This window comes from Otolemur garnettii, unplaced genomic scaffold (genome assembly GCF_000181295.1).
Source record: "Otolemur garnettii isolate 467f Iridium unplaced genomic scaffold, OtoGar3 scaffold00010, whole genome shotgun sequence".
NCBI classification, from domain to species: Eukaryota; Metazoa; Chordata; class Mammalia; order Primates; family Galagidae; genus Otolemur; species Otolemur garnettii.
Genome location: NW_003852405.1, coordinates 7,164,123 through 7,180,615, shown reverse-complemented (window position 1 = coordinate 7,180,615; position 16,493 = coordinate 7,164,123). Strand labels below are relative to the sequence as shown.

Below are 16,493 nucleotides of genomic sequence, written 5' to 3'. Positions count from 1 at the left end.
CATTTCGAAGCTAAGAGTGTATTCTCAATGTCTTACCACAAAAATACATAAGTGAGGTGACGGTTATGTTGGTTTGATTTAAGCGTTTCCACATTGTATATCAAATCATCACATTGTACCCCATTAATGTATACAGTTGTGATTTAATAAAAATTAAGAAAAAAAATAAAATTCTGGTTTCCTTCTGCTTCTAGCTTTCTAGTTTTGAATAATATATACACAAAAGTCAACTTAATGTCAAGGAATACTACACCTGGATTTATAACTAAAATATCAATTTTGTCTCAAATATAACTATTATAAGCTGATAATGAAAGTACATTGATTCATAGAAACTATAATCACACATTAACCAAAACTTACTTTTCTTTTCTCCTAGTTTTCCAAAGGCTAAAATGATGCACATTATCAGAGTGCTGGTTTATAAGTTTTTCATATTATTTTATTAAAAAATACTAAAATATATTAGGTTCAAACGTGACAACTCAGCTATATATTTGGAATCAAGAGATTAGAGTTTTTGTTCTATGCTGGTAAAAGATAACGCAATTATCAAGTAATTATGTCATTCATTGTTAAATGTCCGCTGTGTACACTACTATCAAAAACATAAGAGTTCATATATACACAAAATTATTTTTATATTAATTTCATAAGGACATTTGTAAAAATAAACAAATGTTGGCATTGACTATATTTTTCACTGCCATTCTTTTATTCAATTTCCTGTTGATAAACCACATAGTGTTTTATGGGCTATATACTAATTGTCAACTTTTTGAACAAAACTTTGATGGAAAATTTGTGAAACTTTGAAAAAGCTAACTTTTCATCTGGCATCTCATCTTAAAAAGATTAATTCCATCATTCTTAAAAAAAAAAAAAAACCTCATACTTTCGCACAAGATTTAGTAACATAAATGAAGAATACTGACCTTGTCCCCGTCTTCTCCCGGGGAGCCGGCAGGGCCAGCAGGGCCTGGGAGACCCACAGGACCTTGCACTCCATCTCTCCCTGCAGGGCCTTGGGGACCTTTTTCTCCCTGTACCAGAAAGCCAACATATCATTAATTTGATGTAAGAAATCTAAAAATTAGCTGTTTGATTCTAATTTTGAAGCGTAGCTATCACAGCCATAAGCTCCCTTCTGAATTTGACAAGGTAATTGCTTAATGTTTTTAATAAAAAATTTTCAAGTAACAAATGACAGCACCAAAGATCTCCACATTCATTAGCAACTGAGAAAAGTGTCTTTTTTTAATGATCTGTTGAATCTCAGGCTATGGGCCACAAACATAATTAGGACTCAGCTTTGAATTTTTCTTTCAACCATGTAGTTTGTAAGCAAGTATTATGTATGGACAAATTAGATGCCTGCTGCTTGCAAGAACTTGCTGAACGTCTCCTCCTTTTCATTAGTGCCACTGACATCCCTGGGTAATGGATCCCAGGCTTTAAAATCACACAATGCATTTGCTCGTACGTCCAACTTGATGAGTTGTCTTTTCTGTGTAACTCTTTCCTATTTTTCCACAGATGTTTCATGATTTTTCTAGATTTTGATATTTTCAATTACTGTTGCTTTTACTGATGCTACCTGACAAGGCTGTTAACTTTTTGTTTTTGTTTAGTTTTAGACAATGGTATCATTTTCCTGTTGTTAAATGTACCTATATGTGTAATAAAAAAAAAAAAAAGAATGCCTTGATAATGAAGACAACCTGTGTAGATTAAAACAACCCTTCAAAGTTTAAGATAAATTATTTTCTAACAGGCCTAACATTCACCCGTTCGGCTTAAGACGGTATTCTAGATCACATTCAGTGGTTCTGCTTGTTCTTGTTATGCAAGAGGGTGGCCTACAACTCATTATGCCCTGCCTTTGCGATACCTTCCTTTCTCCCACTTTCCCCCCTCCTCTCCTGCTCTTTTACAATGACTGGGTTTCACATATTTTATCTCCTAATTATTTCTTGAATATATTCACTTCATCTCCATCACTGACACCTTATTCCAAGATACTCGTATCCTTGCTCTAAGATCCAAATATAACTCCTATCTTTCCCCACATTTATTCAGAGAGCCAACCAGAGACATTACCTACATTTTTGGGGTCAATTTACTTGTTCTGTTCCTAAAATAAAGGCCAAGGTCAGCGTGGCTTACCACTGATCTGGCTTCGCCTACCTGCCCAACGGCACATGGCCAGGCAACCCTTGCTCTCTGCATTTCAACCCATCTAGATCTTTTTTTTCAGTCCCTTAAATCTGATGTCACTCCCTCCTGTCACATGGCCTGAGTGTGCTCCCGTGAGACCCCTTCACGTAGTTAAGTCCGCCTCATCCTTTACATGTTGCCTTAAAAGTCTATCTAAGGAAAGACCCCAATTCTAACTCTGGTCTCTGCTATAAACTGACATAGAGCACTGCATATCCTTCAGATCAATAACCCAAGTTTGTAATTATATATTAAGTACATTAAATAATTTAGCAATTCTTTATTATCTAATTTCCCACCAAACAATATGCAGTGTCAGGGCAGGAAATGTGTCTGTTTTCACATTCCATTATACAACCTTAGCCTGTGGTTCAAAGTCGCCACTTAGGGAGCATTTGTTGAGTTAGTTAATTAATGAAAACAAAAATAACAAAATATCTATAAAAAAAGCTTGTTTATCCTGATTTATCATTTGCCCAGTTTCATATTCTCTTGTTTTTTTCTAAAATACACTGTAATTATCATGTAAAGTATACCCTGATGTCACTCTGGAGTTATTTTCTTATGTCAAATATGATACTTATCTATACTCCTAAGATGTGCTGGGCTGTTCACAGTAAACTTTGCTGATTTATACACAACAGCTGTTTCCATATTTCCTCTTAATTTGAATTTTCCTGCTACTCTTAACTCCAAAAGTCAATTCTTTTTTATAAGAATGTCTGTAAATAAGACCAATAGATTCTCATCTGCCTTCATTATAGCACATATAATCTCCAGGCAGGAATCACTTACCATTTATTACTTCTGATCCTGGGGCTGTGTGGAGTCAGAAGAAATCCTTCAGCTGACCTACAGGGCTCTAAATTTAGATTTGCCATTTGTAACGCTTCAAGGTGACGTAACTCTCCCTACATTATGTATCTGTTGGCCCACAACGTAAGCAACTACTGGAAACATCCATCTTGCCTTAAGCAGTCAGTCTTTATTTCACCACTTTGACCCTCCATGTACATTAATAACTAGACCTTACCTTAAAAATTGATAGAGAGCCACACATTGCCATATCCTTGTTTGATGTGGCATGGTCTTACATTTAACCTCTACTCATACCCTCAACTGTTACTACAATTCCCAAAGCCATCCCTCCTTACTGAAAAGCTCATTCATCTGTTTGTTTTTGCTTTATTACTTCATCCTTCTTGATGGCAACTCTGGTTCACATGCTGCTGCTGCTGATTCCAAACATTTATCACAATTCTGCAAAGTGGTGTAGAGTCATAATTTTTACCTCCTCCTCACAAAATACTGATTATCTTCCTTTCAAAGATGAAAAAAGAGAAGTTTTGATGTTAAATAACCCAAATCACGAACTAAACAAATGATAGAGCTAGTTCCCAAGACAATTCTGGTTCCAAGTAGGCAGCCTTCGTCTGACTTCCTTAATTCCCTCACTTTTTGCTGATTCTTTTCTTATTATTGGTAAAGCAGATAAATACGTGTACAGTACAGTAAGGAGAGGCATGCGTTCCATCCTCCACCACCTCCACCTGCTGCTCATTCTTCCTCTGGCTCCCTGCCCCACATTCACCTGCTGCACTCCACTTCCTCATTGTTCACTTTCTTTTTGAGTCTTATTATAAGCATCCTAAAATCATGTATGTCTGCAAGTCAAATCTCAACGTCTCTTTTTGCTTCCAGTATTCACAATCTTTTACAACATCTAACAAAAGAGCACTCTTTTCTCTCTTGGCCTATTTGATGGTCTGCCTCTGGAGATTTTATCTATCTGTATCATCTATAATCATGGACTCTTTTTCTCTCTTAGTGGATCCTTTCAATACTCATACCCATTATTATTTTCCATAAGGAATGAATTCTGGGACAGGCAGGGCAGCTCACACCTGTAATCCTGGCACTCTAGGAGGCCAGGATGGGAGAATCCTTTGAGGGCAGGAGTTCAGGACTGGTCTGAGCAAGAGGCAGACCCTCATCTCTGAAAAAAGTACAAAAAGTAGGCTGGGCATGGTGGCTCAGGCTTGTAATCCTAGCACCCTGGGAGGCCGAGGGTGGATTACCCTGAGTTCAGAGGTTCGAGATCAGCATGAGCCAGGGTGAGATCCCATCTCTACCAAAAAATAGCCGGGCACTCTGGCAGGTGCCTGTAGTCCCAGCTACTTAGGAGGCCGAGGCTAGAGAATCACTTAAACCCAAGGGTTGGTGGAGGTTGCTATGAGCTATGATTCCACAGTACTCTACTGGGGGCCACAAAATGAGACTCTATCTCCATAAAAAAGACAGAACTAAAGAAAGCAAGCAAAATAAAATTTAAAAAAAACTTTAAAAAGATTGAAAAGCCAATTGAAGGCAAAATTAAAAATTACAAAAACTAGCTGGGAATGGTGGTGCCTGCTGGTAGTCCCAGCTACTTAGGGGGCTGAGGCAGGAGGATCACTTGTGCCCAGGAGTTTAAGTTTGCAGTGAGCTGTGATGATGTCTCCTAATGACAAAAGGAGATTGTGTCCCCCCACCCCCCGCAAAAAAAAAAAAAAGAGTCCAGATTTCCATTCTCCTCCCTCATGGTTCAAAACACCACTTTAATTCTAATCGATTGACAGATTTACAATCCTGCCACTGATCATTCTCTCTGCAAATATATGTTTGAAATTATAAGTGAATATTTGGAGCCTAATTTTCCAACTACCGTTGTCTAATTTATTTGTATTACTGCAGTGACTTCACTGTATTTTGGATTTCCTTGCCTTTCCCCAACCGTCATTTCTACAACTATCCCCCAAATAGACACTTAAGTAACACAGATTCCTATTTGTAATCCTTGCATTCATTACTTCTCCAACACAGTTAATAGGTTTCTTTCGGAATCATTTCCCTATCAAAATACTGTATCAATGCAATTAATCTGAAAGAGGTTATTAGCTCCTTTCTTCTTACCTGCTCTCCAGCCCCACCTCTAAGAGTTTCTAATCTGACCTATTAATTTGGGATCCTGATTAAGCCATAGATTTGCTATAAATATGTCAATAAATACTCCTGACGCTTGTTTTCCTGATTCTCCCTTCTAAGACGTAGAGTTGAACGGTATGTGGACCAAGAACTTGCCTTCCACAGGCCCCTTGTCTGTCTTTTATTTGGAAGCATAAACCTGCCGATAACTGCATAATATTTTTATTTAAAAAGCTGCTTAGAGGAAGTAAGACCAAAAATTTATATTTGGGATGAGAAGGAAGTAAAAGGCTATAGTTAACAATTAACATTTTGTCATCTCCGCCGGTTATTACTAGACCTTTCGGGGATATCCAGGGGCAGTTTTACCCAGGAGTCTTATATCCACTTTATGTTACTATCCCTAAGTAGACACCTCCTTCAGAAGTACTACCTAACACAGTGGCCAGCACTTATTCTAAATAACTATTTGTTGAATAAAAGAAAACGGAATGAACACTGCAGTTGGAGGTGGTGGGAATGGCTGAGTAAGGATAGATGAGGAATCCTTCTCTGCCTCCCCTAGTCATGACATCCTCAACTACCAACAAAACTCAGGTCCAAATCCTCGATCTCACAAGGGCCGTGTCAATAACTTCTCATCTGTCTCACCAAGTTGATTTCTTGTTATGATTCTCAGTGCTTTTTCATGGTCTTCTCTTTGTTTCATTATTTTTCTTCTTAATAAAACCAAGGTCATTTTCACTTTAAAACTCACCATTCACTATTTCATCTTCACAGAAGTCTTGACTTCTCTAAATAGCATATTCTCAATTTCTATATTGCTTTTCTCTATATGCATATAGAATTGTGCTTAGATGCATATGTTTTGGATTGTTAAACGAACATATATCAATGCATTTGAATCCATTTCCTTTCCATTTTCACCCAGTACATAGCACAATATAAATATATATTGCCTTAGGAAAAATTCTCAGCATATTAAAAGTGCTTTTTCTGTCACATAAAAATTCCACCCACAGGGGGTATAGCCCCATTCTTACATTTTCTTTAAAATGTTTCTAAAGGTAATTTATTATTAAAATTTTTTATTTGGAAATTGCTTTTGTGGTGTCACCCAAAAATATGTGTTGGAAATGTAATCCCCAATGTAACAACGTTGAGAAGTGAGGTCTAAGGAGAGGCGATGAGACCATGAGGGCTGAGTGGATGAATGAATTATGCCGTGATTGCAAGAGTGGGGTCATTATAAAAAGGAGTTTGTTTCCCTTTTATTCTCTCTCTCTCACTCTTTCTTTGCTCTCCCACCATCAAATAACGTGGCCAGAAAGCCCTTGCCAGATGTAGCTCCTCCATTTTGGACTCTCCAGACTCCAAAACTGTGTGTCAATACATTTCTACTCATTACAGAAGTCTGTGGTATAGTGTTATAGCCACACAAAATGAGCTAAGACAGAAACATCTGAATAATAGCATTGAATAATGAGAAAAAAAATGCATGGATAATGAAAGCAATTAACTTGCTAACCTGAAAAAGCATTTGGAACTATAATCCTATACTGAATTATATATGTCAAGACTTAACAGAATTGAAAAGCATTAAACATAATACTTTTGTGTATCATAGCCTATACTTTTTATCCACATTTACTGAATCAGTTTGTGTTTTAATATTGCAAGATGAGAGAATTAAAAAAAATCAATATGATTAAATAAAAAATCAGGGACAAATCTTAACCAAAACGACGTAAACTGCCTGGAGTCCAAAATCATTTAAATATAAAAACGTTAAAATCCAATAAATATAAGATGAAATAATTGGTCAGAGGTTTTCCATATCACTCACTGGAGATCCAAGTTCAAATTATAGGAGAAGGGCTGCCACTTTCTGTGGGTTTCATTTACGGACTATGGAAATGCTTGAATTGAATTTATATTACAAGAGGTATGAAAAGTTCACATATTCCTACTATAAAGCACCAAGGTATAGTTTTAATCAAAACTCCCAATTTTATTTTTTTAAAGGAGCAAAATGAGAAGCTTTTTACATTCATAATATCCAACTCCCTCACAGCTATTAGGGTTTCATAAACTGCGGGAAAAAAGTCATCTCATTTAATTGAATTTGAAATTTTCCCCATTATAAATATAAAAGGAGTTGTGTTCATATGCCAGGCACATAGGCAGGGAGAATGCAGTGGGATATGAAAAGCTAATATCCTTGAATAAAAAGTCACACTTGTGCACAGTAACAGTATAATAATGAATTTTCTCCTCGACATTACTTACAGGAGCACCTTTCTCTCCAGCAGGACCGGGAGGGCCCTGGGGTCCAGGGCGCCCTGGCAAACCAATCGGGCCAGCTGTGCCTGCAGATCCACGCTCTCCTGGAGAGCCCTAGCACAGAGGAAAAAAAATAATTTGTGATTAATGATGAATTGTTACTGGCTTAAGAATCATGTATTTAACAACAGAGCCTCATAATCTAGTAAATTATGTAAAAGTAACTTTTAGACAACTTTGAGATCTCAAAGCAGAACAGCTGTACCCATCATTTTGGATATTAATTTTCAGCCCCAATATTAATCACAGATGTTGAAGCTGGAAAATATTGATAAGATAAAAATTACTTCTCCAAATGTAGAGAAACTTTGCCAAAAATATAGTTAAAAGAAATTGTAAAATTTGATCTTAACATAAACAAAGGTAGCATTTTCACCTGTAATGAAGTGGATATTTAAAATCAAACAGGAAATGTTCTTTATTATGTGTGATTAATTAAGAGTTGTGCAAAAATTACATTTTTATCAATCAAGTATTCCAAATACTAAAGAGGAGGGTACAGTCACAGTTGTATTTTTCAGGAAATAAACATCTACTCTTCTGTCAATGTATGTATTCAATTTAATAATATAGAAATATTTTTATTAAAAAAACAACTACACATATATAATTTCACCAGCTGGAGGACATTGGGATACTACAGAAGAGAAAAATTACTGTAGCATTTTCTAAGTATAGTATTTAAGTTGGTGCAAAAGTAATTGTGGCTTTGAACCATAAATTTTAAATCATAACGAGGCTCAAACAAATCTTTATTAATCAATAAAACACACAGTTGCCAATGAGAAGTATGTTTGTTTCTTCCTATAGCATAAAAATTCATGCTTCAAGATTCAAGGAACTCTGGGAAAGCAGTTTTGGCATCCTGCTGGTTGTGAAAGCTTTTTCCCCCGCAAAAAGTTGTCATGCTTAAATGTCGGGTACCAGCCCCAACTATGCCACAGTTCCCTCCCAGTGGCTTGGCGGAAACAAGAGGACAAAGAACAATGAAAAAACAAGAAACAAGGAGAAAGTTTAAGAAGTAGCCAGGCCAGGAGGCAGTGTGCCTTCTTCATAGGGTTCAACACGGCATGCAGCGTCTTGCTCCAGGCCAGCTCCATTTTTATTTCATACACCATTGTTTAAACCACAAATCTCCCGAGGGAAAGGCAAACAATTGCATTATGGTTCTAGCTGTGCTTGCATTTTCTAACTAAACTGTTTCTTTAACTAACTACGTTAATTGGCTGGATTTACTTTTATTGCTCTAAGGCAGTGGTTCTCAACCTTCCTAATGCTGCAATGTGTTTTCATTGTTAAAAAGGGGTCACGACCCAAAGGTTGAGATTATGATCTTAATTTCAAACAGAACATGGGACGCAGGATGTCACAGAAGACCCCAATTAGGCCACGCACACATATCACAGGAGTGGCGATTAAAACTCAGAGCCTTGTTTCTTGACAGACTATTCTGGTCATACCAAGGTGACAAAAGAAAAGAGATATTTTATCACCTTTTTCTGGTCCAGAGCAAATCTTGCTGTCTTTAACAAGGTTTAAACATTCTACATACCCTAACTTCTCAAAAGCACTCCCTCTTAGAGCGAGCAGCCCCGCCCACCTGGGTCAGTCTGCTTAGAGACCTCTCTGGCTGGAGAGTCCTGATTTCCGCAAGAGGCTTCTTGAGTTTTAAAGGCGCCAGACCTCCAACAGCGCCTGTTGTGCTGAATCTCTGGCATCCACTTCTCTCCTGTTTCTGTTTTCCTTTGCCCATATTCTACAATAATTTCCTTAATTCAATTCCTAACCTACTTATAACTAATACTTCAATATTGGTTTTAAGCTTATTAAATCATTCTTACTAGCAAAGCAAATACATCAAGATATGACTCTTCCCTGAAGCACTCCCACGTGAGCCGCACTTGAAGAAGTGGGAGTGGGTTGGCGAGAGGTCAAGTGAATACAGAGGATGAGGCAAAACTTCACAGCCCAGTTCATTCAACTGTTGAAGCATTGACTGTGTGATGCATGGTCGGATGTTGTCATGAAGAATTGAGACCTTTCCATTGACCAATATTAGCTGCAAGTGTTGCAATTTTTAGTGCATCTCATCCATTCTCTGAGCATAATTCTCAAATGTAACAGTTTCACTGGGATTAAGAAAACTGTAGACGGTCAGACCGGCAGCAGACCACAAACAATAACCATGACCTTTTCTTTGGTGCAAGTTTGGCTTTGGGAAGTGCTTTGGGGGTTCCTCTCAGTCCAACCACTGAGTTGGTTTCGCCATTTGTGGTATAAAATCCACTTTTCTTCACAAGACACAATCTGAAGGAGAAATGGTTCATTGTTGCGTAGAGTAAGAGAAGAAGACGCTTGAGAAGGATGACTGCTCTGATTTCCATTTGGTTCATGAGCACCCACTTGCTGAGCTTTTTCATCTTTCCAATTTGTTTCAAACAATGAACAGCCATGGAGTGGCTGACATTGAGTTCTTCGGCAACTTCTCCTGTACTTCTCACGAGCAGCTTCGATTGTTGCTCTTGGTGGGCTTTGTCAACCTCCTATGGCCGCTCACCACGCTCCTCCTCATCAAGGTTCTAATCTCCTTCGCAAAACTTCTTGAGCCACCACTGCATTGTACGATTGGACCTTTGCTTGTTAGTCGTACCTGTGCCAAATGTGTTCTTGACGTTGTGAGTTATCTCTGCTGCTTTACAACCCATTTGGAACTCAAATAAGAAAATGACTTGAATTCGTTTTCTGGCTAACACCATTTTTCTAGTCCAAAATAAATATAATATAAACAGCAAGTTATAAGTAACTGGCAATAAAAAAACATAAAGCAAGAAATGTGCATTAAAATGATACATAACATAACACAGTTATTTAAGTATGTATTCTAGGATCAGACGGCAAATTTCAACAACGCAAAAACTGCAATTACTTTTGCACCAACCTATACATTCAAGAAATCGGGTCTAGAAGTGAAAAGAACAACAACAACAGAAAAAAGAAACTGTGCTAATCATTGAAGAAAGTGAGTCATGAGGATAGGAAGGAAGAACAGAAAGGGGATAAGAAGGGCAACACCAAGAAGAGCAAGATCAAGGTCTCTGAATTCAGAGCACAGTGCAAATGTATCTCTTAACTCACTAAAAGTGCAAATGTATTTCTTAACTCACTTACTTCTTTTTTGAAACATAAAAATATCAATACAACACAACATAATGAACCTAGGCTCTTCTGTTTTGTTCAGGTTAAAATTAAAACGCCCGAAGATAAATCTCCACGTATCCAAAAGCTGATGGATTTATCCAGTATCAATGTACATACAAGGTGACTGAATTACATTTTTTGTTTGAATACTTTACTTGTAAATCTCAGAAAAGGATTACTGCCCAATTTTTTTAATCTAAAATAAGCATCCAATTTAAATGCCGAGGTATTTTATTTGTTAATGGCTATACAAAAACGATGCAATTTTGATTTGTCTGGCCATGAATTTTTTCTTTTTCCTTTCCTGATTAAGTCGTACTGTTCAAATAAGACCTGAGGAAGATGTCACACTAGATGTGTAGAAATTGACAGCTATGACCAGAATGACACAAGGGGAGAATCACGAAGAAGCAGAAGCTTATATTAAAAGAATTTGTTATTTTCCAGTTACTGCTAAGTAGTTTGCATATGTAATTGCTGAATACTCTGTACCTTTTTCAGGTAAAAGCCGTAAGGCTGTGTGCCCTGATTCACTACAACGTTATTCCTACAATGCTTACTAGTTTATAAATGGTGAAAAAAAAAAAAAAAAAAAAAACCCTGACTCATTGTAACCATAAAATTCATATAATTGTATTGAATTTTAATAAGCAGAAGAAATGTAACCATTTATTTACACGTTTATTTGGGCTAACCTCTCTCTAAAATGAGCAAATTTAAAAGAATTCATGAAAGTCCTTATCTTCTTTATCCAAGGAGTCACTCGCTATCATCCGTTTAGTGCATTGGAACTTAGTACTCAGTTCATCTTTGTGTGTGTTTAAAATTTTTGATGTTTACATTTTTCAGAGTAAACTTTGAAACATATATGCCTTAAAACACATTAACAGTTCATTTGAAATCTCTTTTCCTTGTTACTATTACTTATATATTTGTAATTTTCACAACATCAAAGATCTGTTTGCAGTTTTGATAACCATTCTACCCCTGAGATATTACAGAACTTTTCATCTTGTTGCACTCTCAATTTTAAAGGAAAATGCTTCTTTTTCATCTGTGCTGAACTGTGAAATGGTTTGTGTTAATTCTCATTTTTAAGAATACATTGTCCCAGGGCAGCGCCTGTGGCTCAAGGAGTAAGAGCATTGGCCCCATATACCGGGGATGGTGGGTTTGAGCCCAGCCTCAACCAAAACTGCAAAAAAAAAAAAAAAAAAAAAAAAGAAAGAAAGAAAGAAAATAAAAAGAGTATATTGCCCCTAAATAATCCCAGAAAAATACTCACACACACATTCTCAGTAGAGAAAGAAAATTATTTTCTCCAAAAATACCTTCTAACTGTCCTTCTAACACATTTTTACCTCCAAATATTTGGTCATACTTATCTTCTGGCCATGGCCAAAAACTGCAAAATAAAAAAAAAAAAAGAAAGAAAGAAAGAAAGAAAAGAAAAAGAGTATATTGCCCCTAAATAATCCCAGAAAAATACTTACACACACATTCTCAGTAGAGAAAGAAAATTATTTTCTCCAAAAATACCTTCTAACTGTCCTTCTATGCACATTTTTACCTCCAAATATTTGGTCATACTTATCTTCTGACTGGGGAAGCTTTTGATCTTTTCCTGTACTATTAATATTCCAGCCATTTTTTTCAGGCCCAGGTAAAAATCGTCATGCCAAAAAATGGTATTTCTCTGAAAATTAGAAGCATGAGATGCCTTTCAAAGTTTTTTCCGTGGAGTCTGTCATAGTACTCTAGGTTCTCTGCAATTAGTTTCTGAATCAATTAATATAGAACTTGGCACTGAGTTTTGTGTGGCAAGTGTCTCCACATTCTCTTCATCCACACTACCCAATAACAGAGCATATGTACTATATGTATTAGATAACTAGAATTCCTTTGTCTGTTTTTAAGTATACGAACATACTGAGAAAAAAATTTGGACTCTCAATGTCGTCAATAAAATTTTCCAAATTTGCAGAAAAACAGCAACATCCATTGAACATTGTCTTCCCCTAGAAAATGCAGTATCAAAGTTAAAAGAAATATATGTTAAATTAACACAGTATGATTGAAATGTTACATGAAAATAACTCGTGACATTGACTTAAGTGAAGAATGCCTGTTAAATTTATGGTAAAACATTGTTATTAAAATTACTTTAAAATGATATCAAATTCAAATAATTATTGTATCTCATGTAAAGAGTGCATGCTCTGTGATTCTACGACAATGTGTATAGTTTATAGCTATTACACACTACTTTTCGTTACAAGCTTAACTTTTTAAATTTCTCCATTGGGAGTTTTCCAAAGATTAAATTTCAGACTAGCACCTGTATTAAAATTGCTTGTGGAATCTGTATTAAAATTAATAACAAGAATATATTACTTTTCTGTAGTTAAAAAATATTACTCATGATTTGTCACAGCTCATAAACTTTGAAACAATGCTTGAAACAACAGGAGATACTTTCCGATGTATATTTCTGTCCTAACGTGCAGTTTCAATTTCATTTTCTATTAGTTATGTCAAACATCTATAAGCCTAGAGATTTGTAATAATAGCATGCTTTCAAGTGATTTTATTTTATATATCTATAAATGAAAAGTGAAAATCTCTGATGGGACATACTGATTAAGCAAATGATACAGCAAACTTGAAAGTCTCACTTAAACATTCTCAGGCCAATTTTATACGAATAAGCCTATAAACTCTTCATTAAATCATTAGAGATGTCTTTTTTTTTTTTTTCCTCGCTTTCTCTCCTCAGGTAGCATGCAGTGGCATCATCACAGCTCACTGTAACCTCAAATCCCTTGCCTCAAGCAATGCTCCAACCTCAGCCTTGGCCTCAGAGTTCCTGAGTCTAAAGGAGCATTCCATCACATCTGGTTAATTTTTCTACTTTTAGTAGATAATTAGTCTCACTTGTGCTCAGGCTGGTCTTCAACTCCTGAGCTCAAGCAATCCTCCCACCTCAGCCTCCCAGAGTGCTAGAATTACAGGCATGAGCCACCACGCCAGGACTAGAAGTTTTAGTTTTGTTTGTTTGCTTGTTTCTTCTGAGTCAGAGTCTCACTATGTCACCCTTGGTAGAGTGCCACAGCTCACAGCAACCTCCAACTCTTGAGCTTAAGTGATTCTCTTGCCCCACTGCAATGCCAGGCTATTATTGTTGTTTAGGTGGCCCAGGCTGGGTTCAAACCCTCCAGCCTCGGTGTATGGGGCCAATGCTCTTACTCCTTGAGCCACAGGCGCTGCCCTGGGACAATGTATTCTTAAAAATGAGAATTAACACAAACCATTTCACAGTTCAGCACAGATGAAAAAGAAGCCAACACTGTAACCACTGTACTACAGGCGCTGAGCCAGAAGTTTTAGTTTTTTCAATGAAAATTGCAACCCAATATTAAAAGAAGGTCCCATTCACATATTCAATGAAAATATAGTGAGGATCTACTCTCCTGTGACACTGTGAATGCAAACTGTATTATGGTATGAACAAGCCCTTGGGAAACTCACATTGCAAATGTTTTTTTCTTTTTCTTTTTTTCCCATAAAGAGTAGGCATCTATAGTGATAACAATTTTTGCATTGCTCTGGAGCTGGCTACAGTAGAGAAAAGAGGGCTGTATAATTGTCAGGTAAATAAGTATATCTAAAATGAATGCTTAGGTTTAGGTACAGATTAAATGAGTAATGATCAACTTCACAAGGCTAGAGGTTTTGCTTGTTTTTTTTCATACGATCCCCAGCACTTGGGGTAGTTACTGGCATGTCACAAGTACTAAATAAATTGAACATAGAATTTTTCCCCTCCAGCACTGGAACCACTAGCTTTCTGATCTTGAGCGAATTCTCTATGGTTCACTTTTCTTGGCCATAAAATAAGGATAAATAACAGTCTGTCATCAGGGTTTTGTGAAGTTTAATGTGATGCAGCCAAAGGTCTTTGAATAACGCCTATTAAGGTCTGAACGCAACAGATGACAGAGAACTATACAAATATTCACATATTTCAAAAGTAGATATGAAAATCTCAAGCAATTATACAAATAAAATTTTAAAAAATAGTCAATTAAGATCCAGGAGGTTATATGATAAATCCAGTGCTGACCATTAGAAGGGGAGGGCTTTTCCCACATAACATGGTGTCATTAATCCCATTTTAAACTGTTTGTATACTCGTCTCTCTACAGCAATATTGAACATTTTCCACATCAAAAGTGCTTAGCTGGAAAGAACTCGATGTCCAAAGGGCCAAAACTATAGAAATATTATTTTTTTAATTTGCGATTTTAAAATAACCATGTATACATGGTAAATTAAAATTTTCCCAAAGGCAACATATGTACAGAATTACATGAACTATAATGATCATACTATCCTAAGTTTCCTTTTCTTACTGAATATTAACAGTTACAGGAAACATATATTTTTTCTCTTGTTTTCAACTGACAGGTGAAATTTTACATGCTTTTAAAAAGGAGGAATTTACATTTTTCTACTTAGTTACCTTCACTTCATGTCGGTGTTGTCCCTTCCCGTGACCCTTCCCTGACACCCGTTGATATCTTCCTCCTAAACCTTATAATGGTAATAAAACAAGAAACAGTAGCAACAAACTATATTCTTTTTTTTTTGCAGTTTTTGGCCAGGGCTGGGTTTGAACCCTCCACCTCTGGCATATGGGGCCAGCGCCTTACTCCTTTGAGCCACAGGCACCACCCAACAAACTATATTCTTGGACCAATAAGCAGAGTAGATATTTCCCTAACCCTTCACGCAGAGAACACCTACATAAATATTTTGCTAATGACTTTCACTGGGTGATTCATATTCTGAAGGCAAGGAGCACAGAGAGCTGTGCAGCAGCTGCGAAATCCCGCCCTTCCCCAGCAGCAGGGCTCTGTCTCACACAGCCCGATACTCGCTCCAATATTACCTCCCACCACCCCAGGCTGGGAGGATACAACTGTGGCGGGAGAGATAGAAGGCTTTTACTAAACACACTCTTATGTTTGTTTTAATTTCCTCATTTTCAGAGAAATAACTGTTGGCAGTGGGATGGTTTTATATTAGAAAAAATATCTGGAGGAGTGACGTTCAGGGAAGATACCTGCTTTGATTGTGTTTTTTGAACATATAGCTTTTAGGTGAAAGCAGAGATTCATAGCATGATATCTGTGTGTACACGGTGGGCTCACATCAGTGCAGAATGCTTTTCCAGTTTATGTGTGACATGTGGAAAACTGCTGTGCTGCCTTCCTCTGCTGATGGTCAGTCCCTCTACCACTGTCTCTTAGGACATCTGCTCAGTGAGGGAATCCCCTGGGTCAGAAGGCAAGCCTGTGCTTTCCTGGGCATCTATTACCGGCTCCTGGATACAGTGTCCTGCGTACAGGGAGCATTTACAGAAATCTGAAAGGCATCGCAATCTGTTGGTATAATTTTCTTTGTTGTAAGTGGTAGCACTACAAACTGTTACTCAAGATACATTCAGTCCTAGGAGCAAAACCTTTACTAACCATAGCCTTAAAATACCAGGTTTTTACTAAGAGAAAACAGTGATGAGCGCTTCAAGACTGAATTTGGCATGCAAAAAGACCCAGCTTTTCATAGGGAAAACTAATTTTTATTTGTAGCTCCAACTCCAATATAATTCCTTAGGCAAAAATCATTGTTCTGATCTTTGTGTTCTCTATTCTATCTTAGCATATCTCTTATTATTTGCTATCTTATTTTATCTATGCCAGATCTGTCTT

General features: G+C 36.9%; 1 protein-coding gene across 5 annotated transcripts in view; it reads right to left on the bottom strand.

The window, feature by feature from the left end:
* COL11A1 (collagen type XI alpha 1 chain) overlaps positions 1 to 16,493 on the bottom strand; it is a 205,414-nt gene that overhangs the window by 53,728 nt on the left and 135,193 nt on the right. For all 5 annotated transcript variants that reach the window (XM_023509793.1, XM_003784099.2, XM_003784101.2 and 2 more), the window contains 2 exons: positions 7,471 to 7,578; positions 936 to 1,043 (listed from right to left, as the gene is read on the bottom strand). In XM_023509793.1, coding sequence (XP_023365561.1) covers positions 936 to 1,043; positions 7,471 to 7,578 — 216 coding nt within the window. The remainder of the gene's footprint in view (positions 1 to 935; positions 1,044 to 7,470; positions 7,579 to 16,493) is intronic.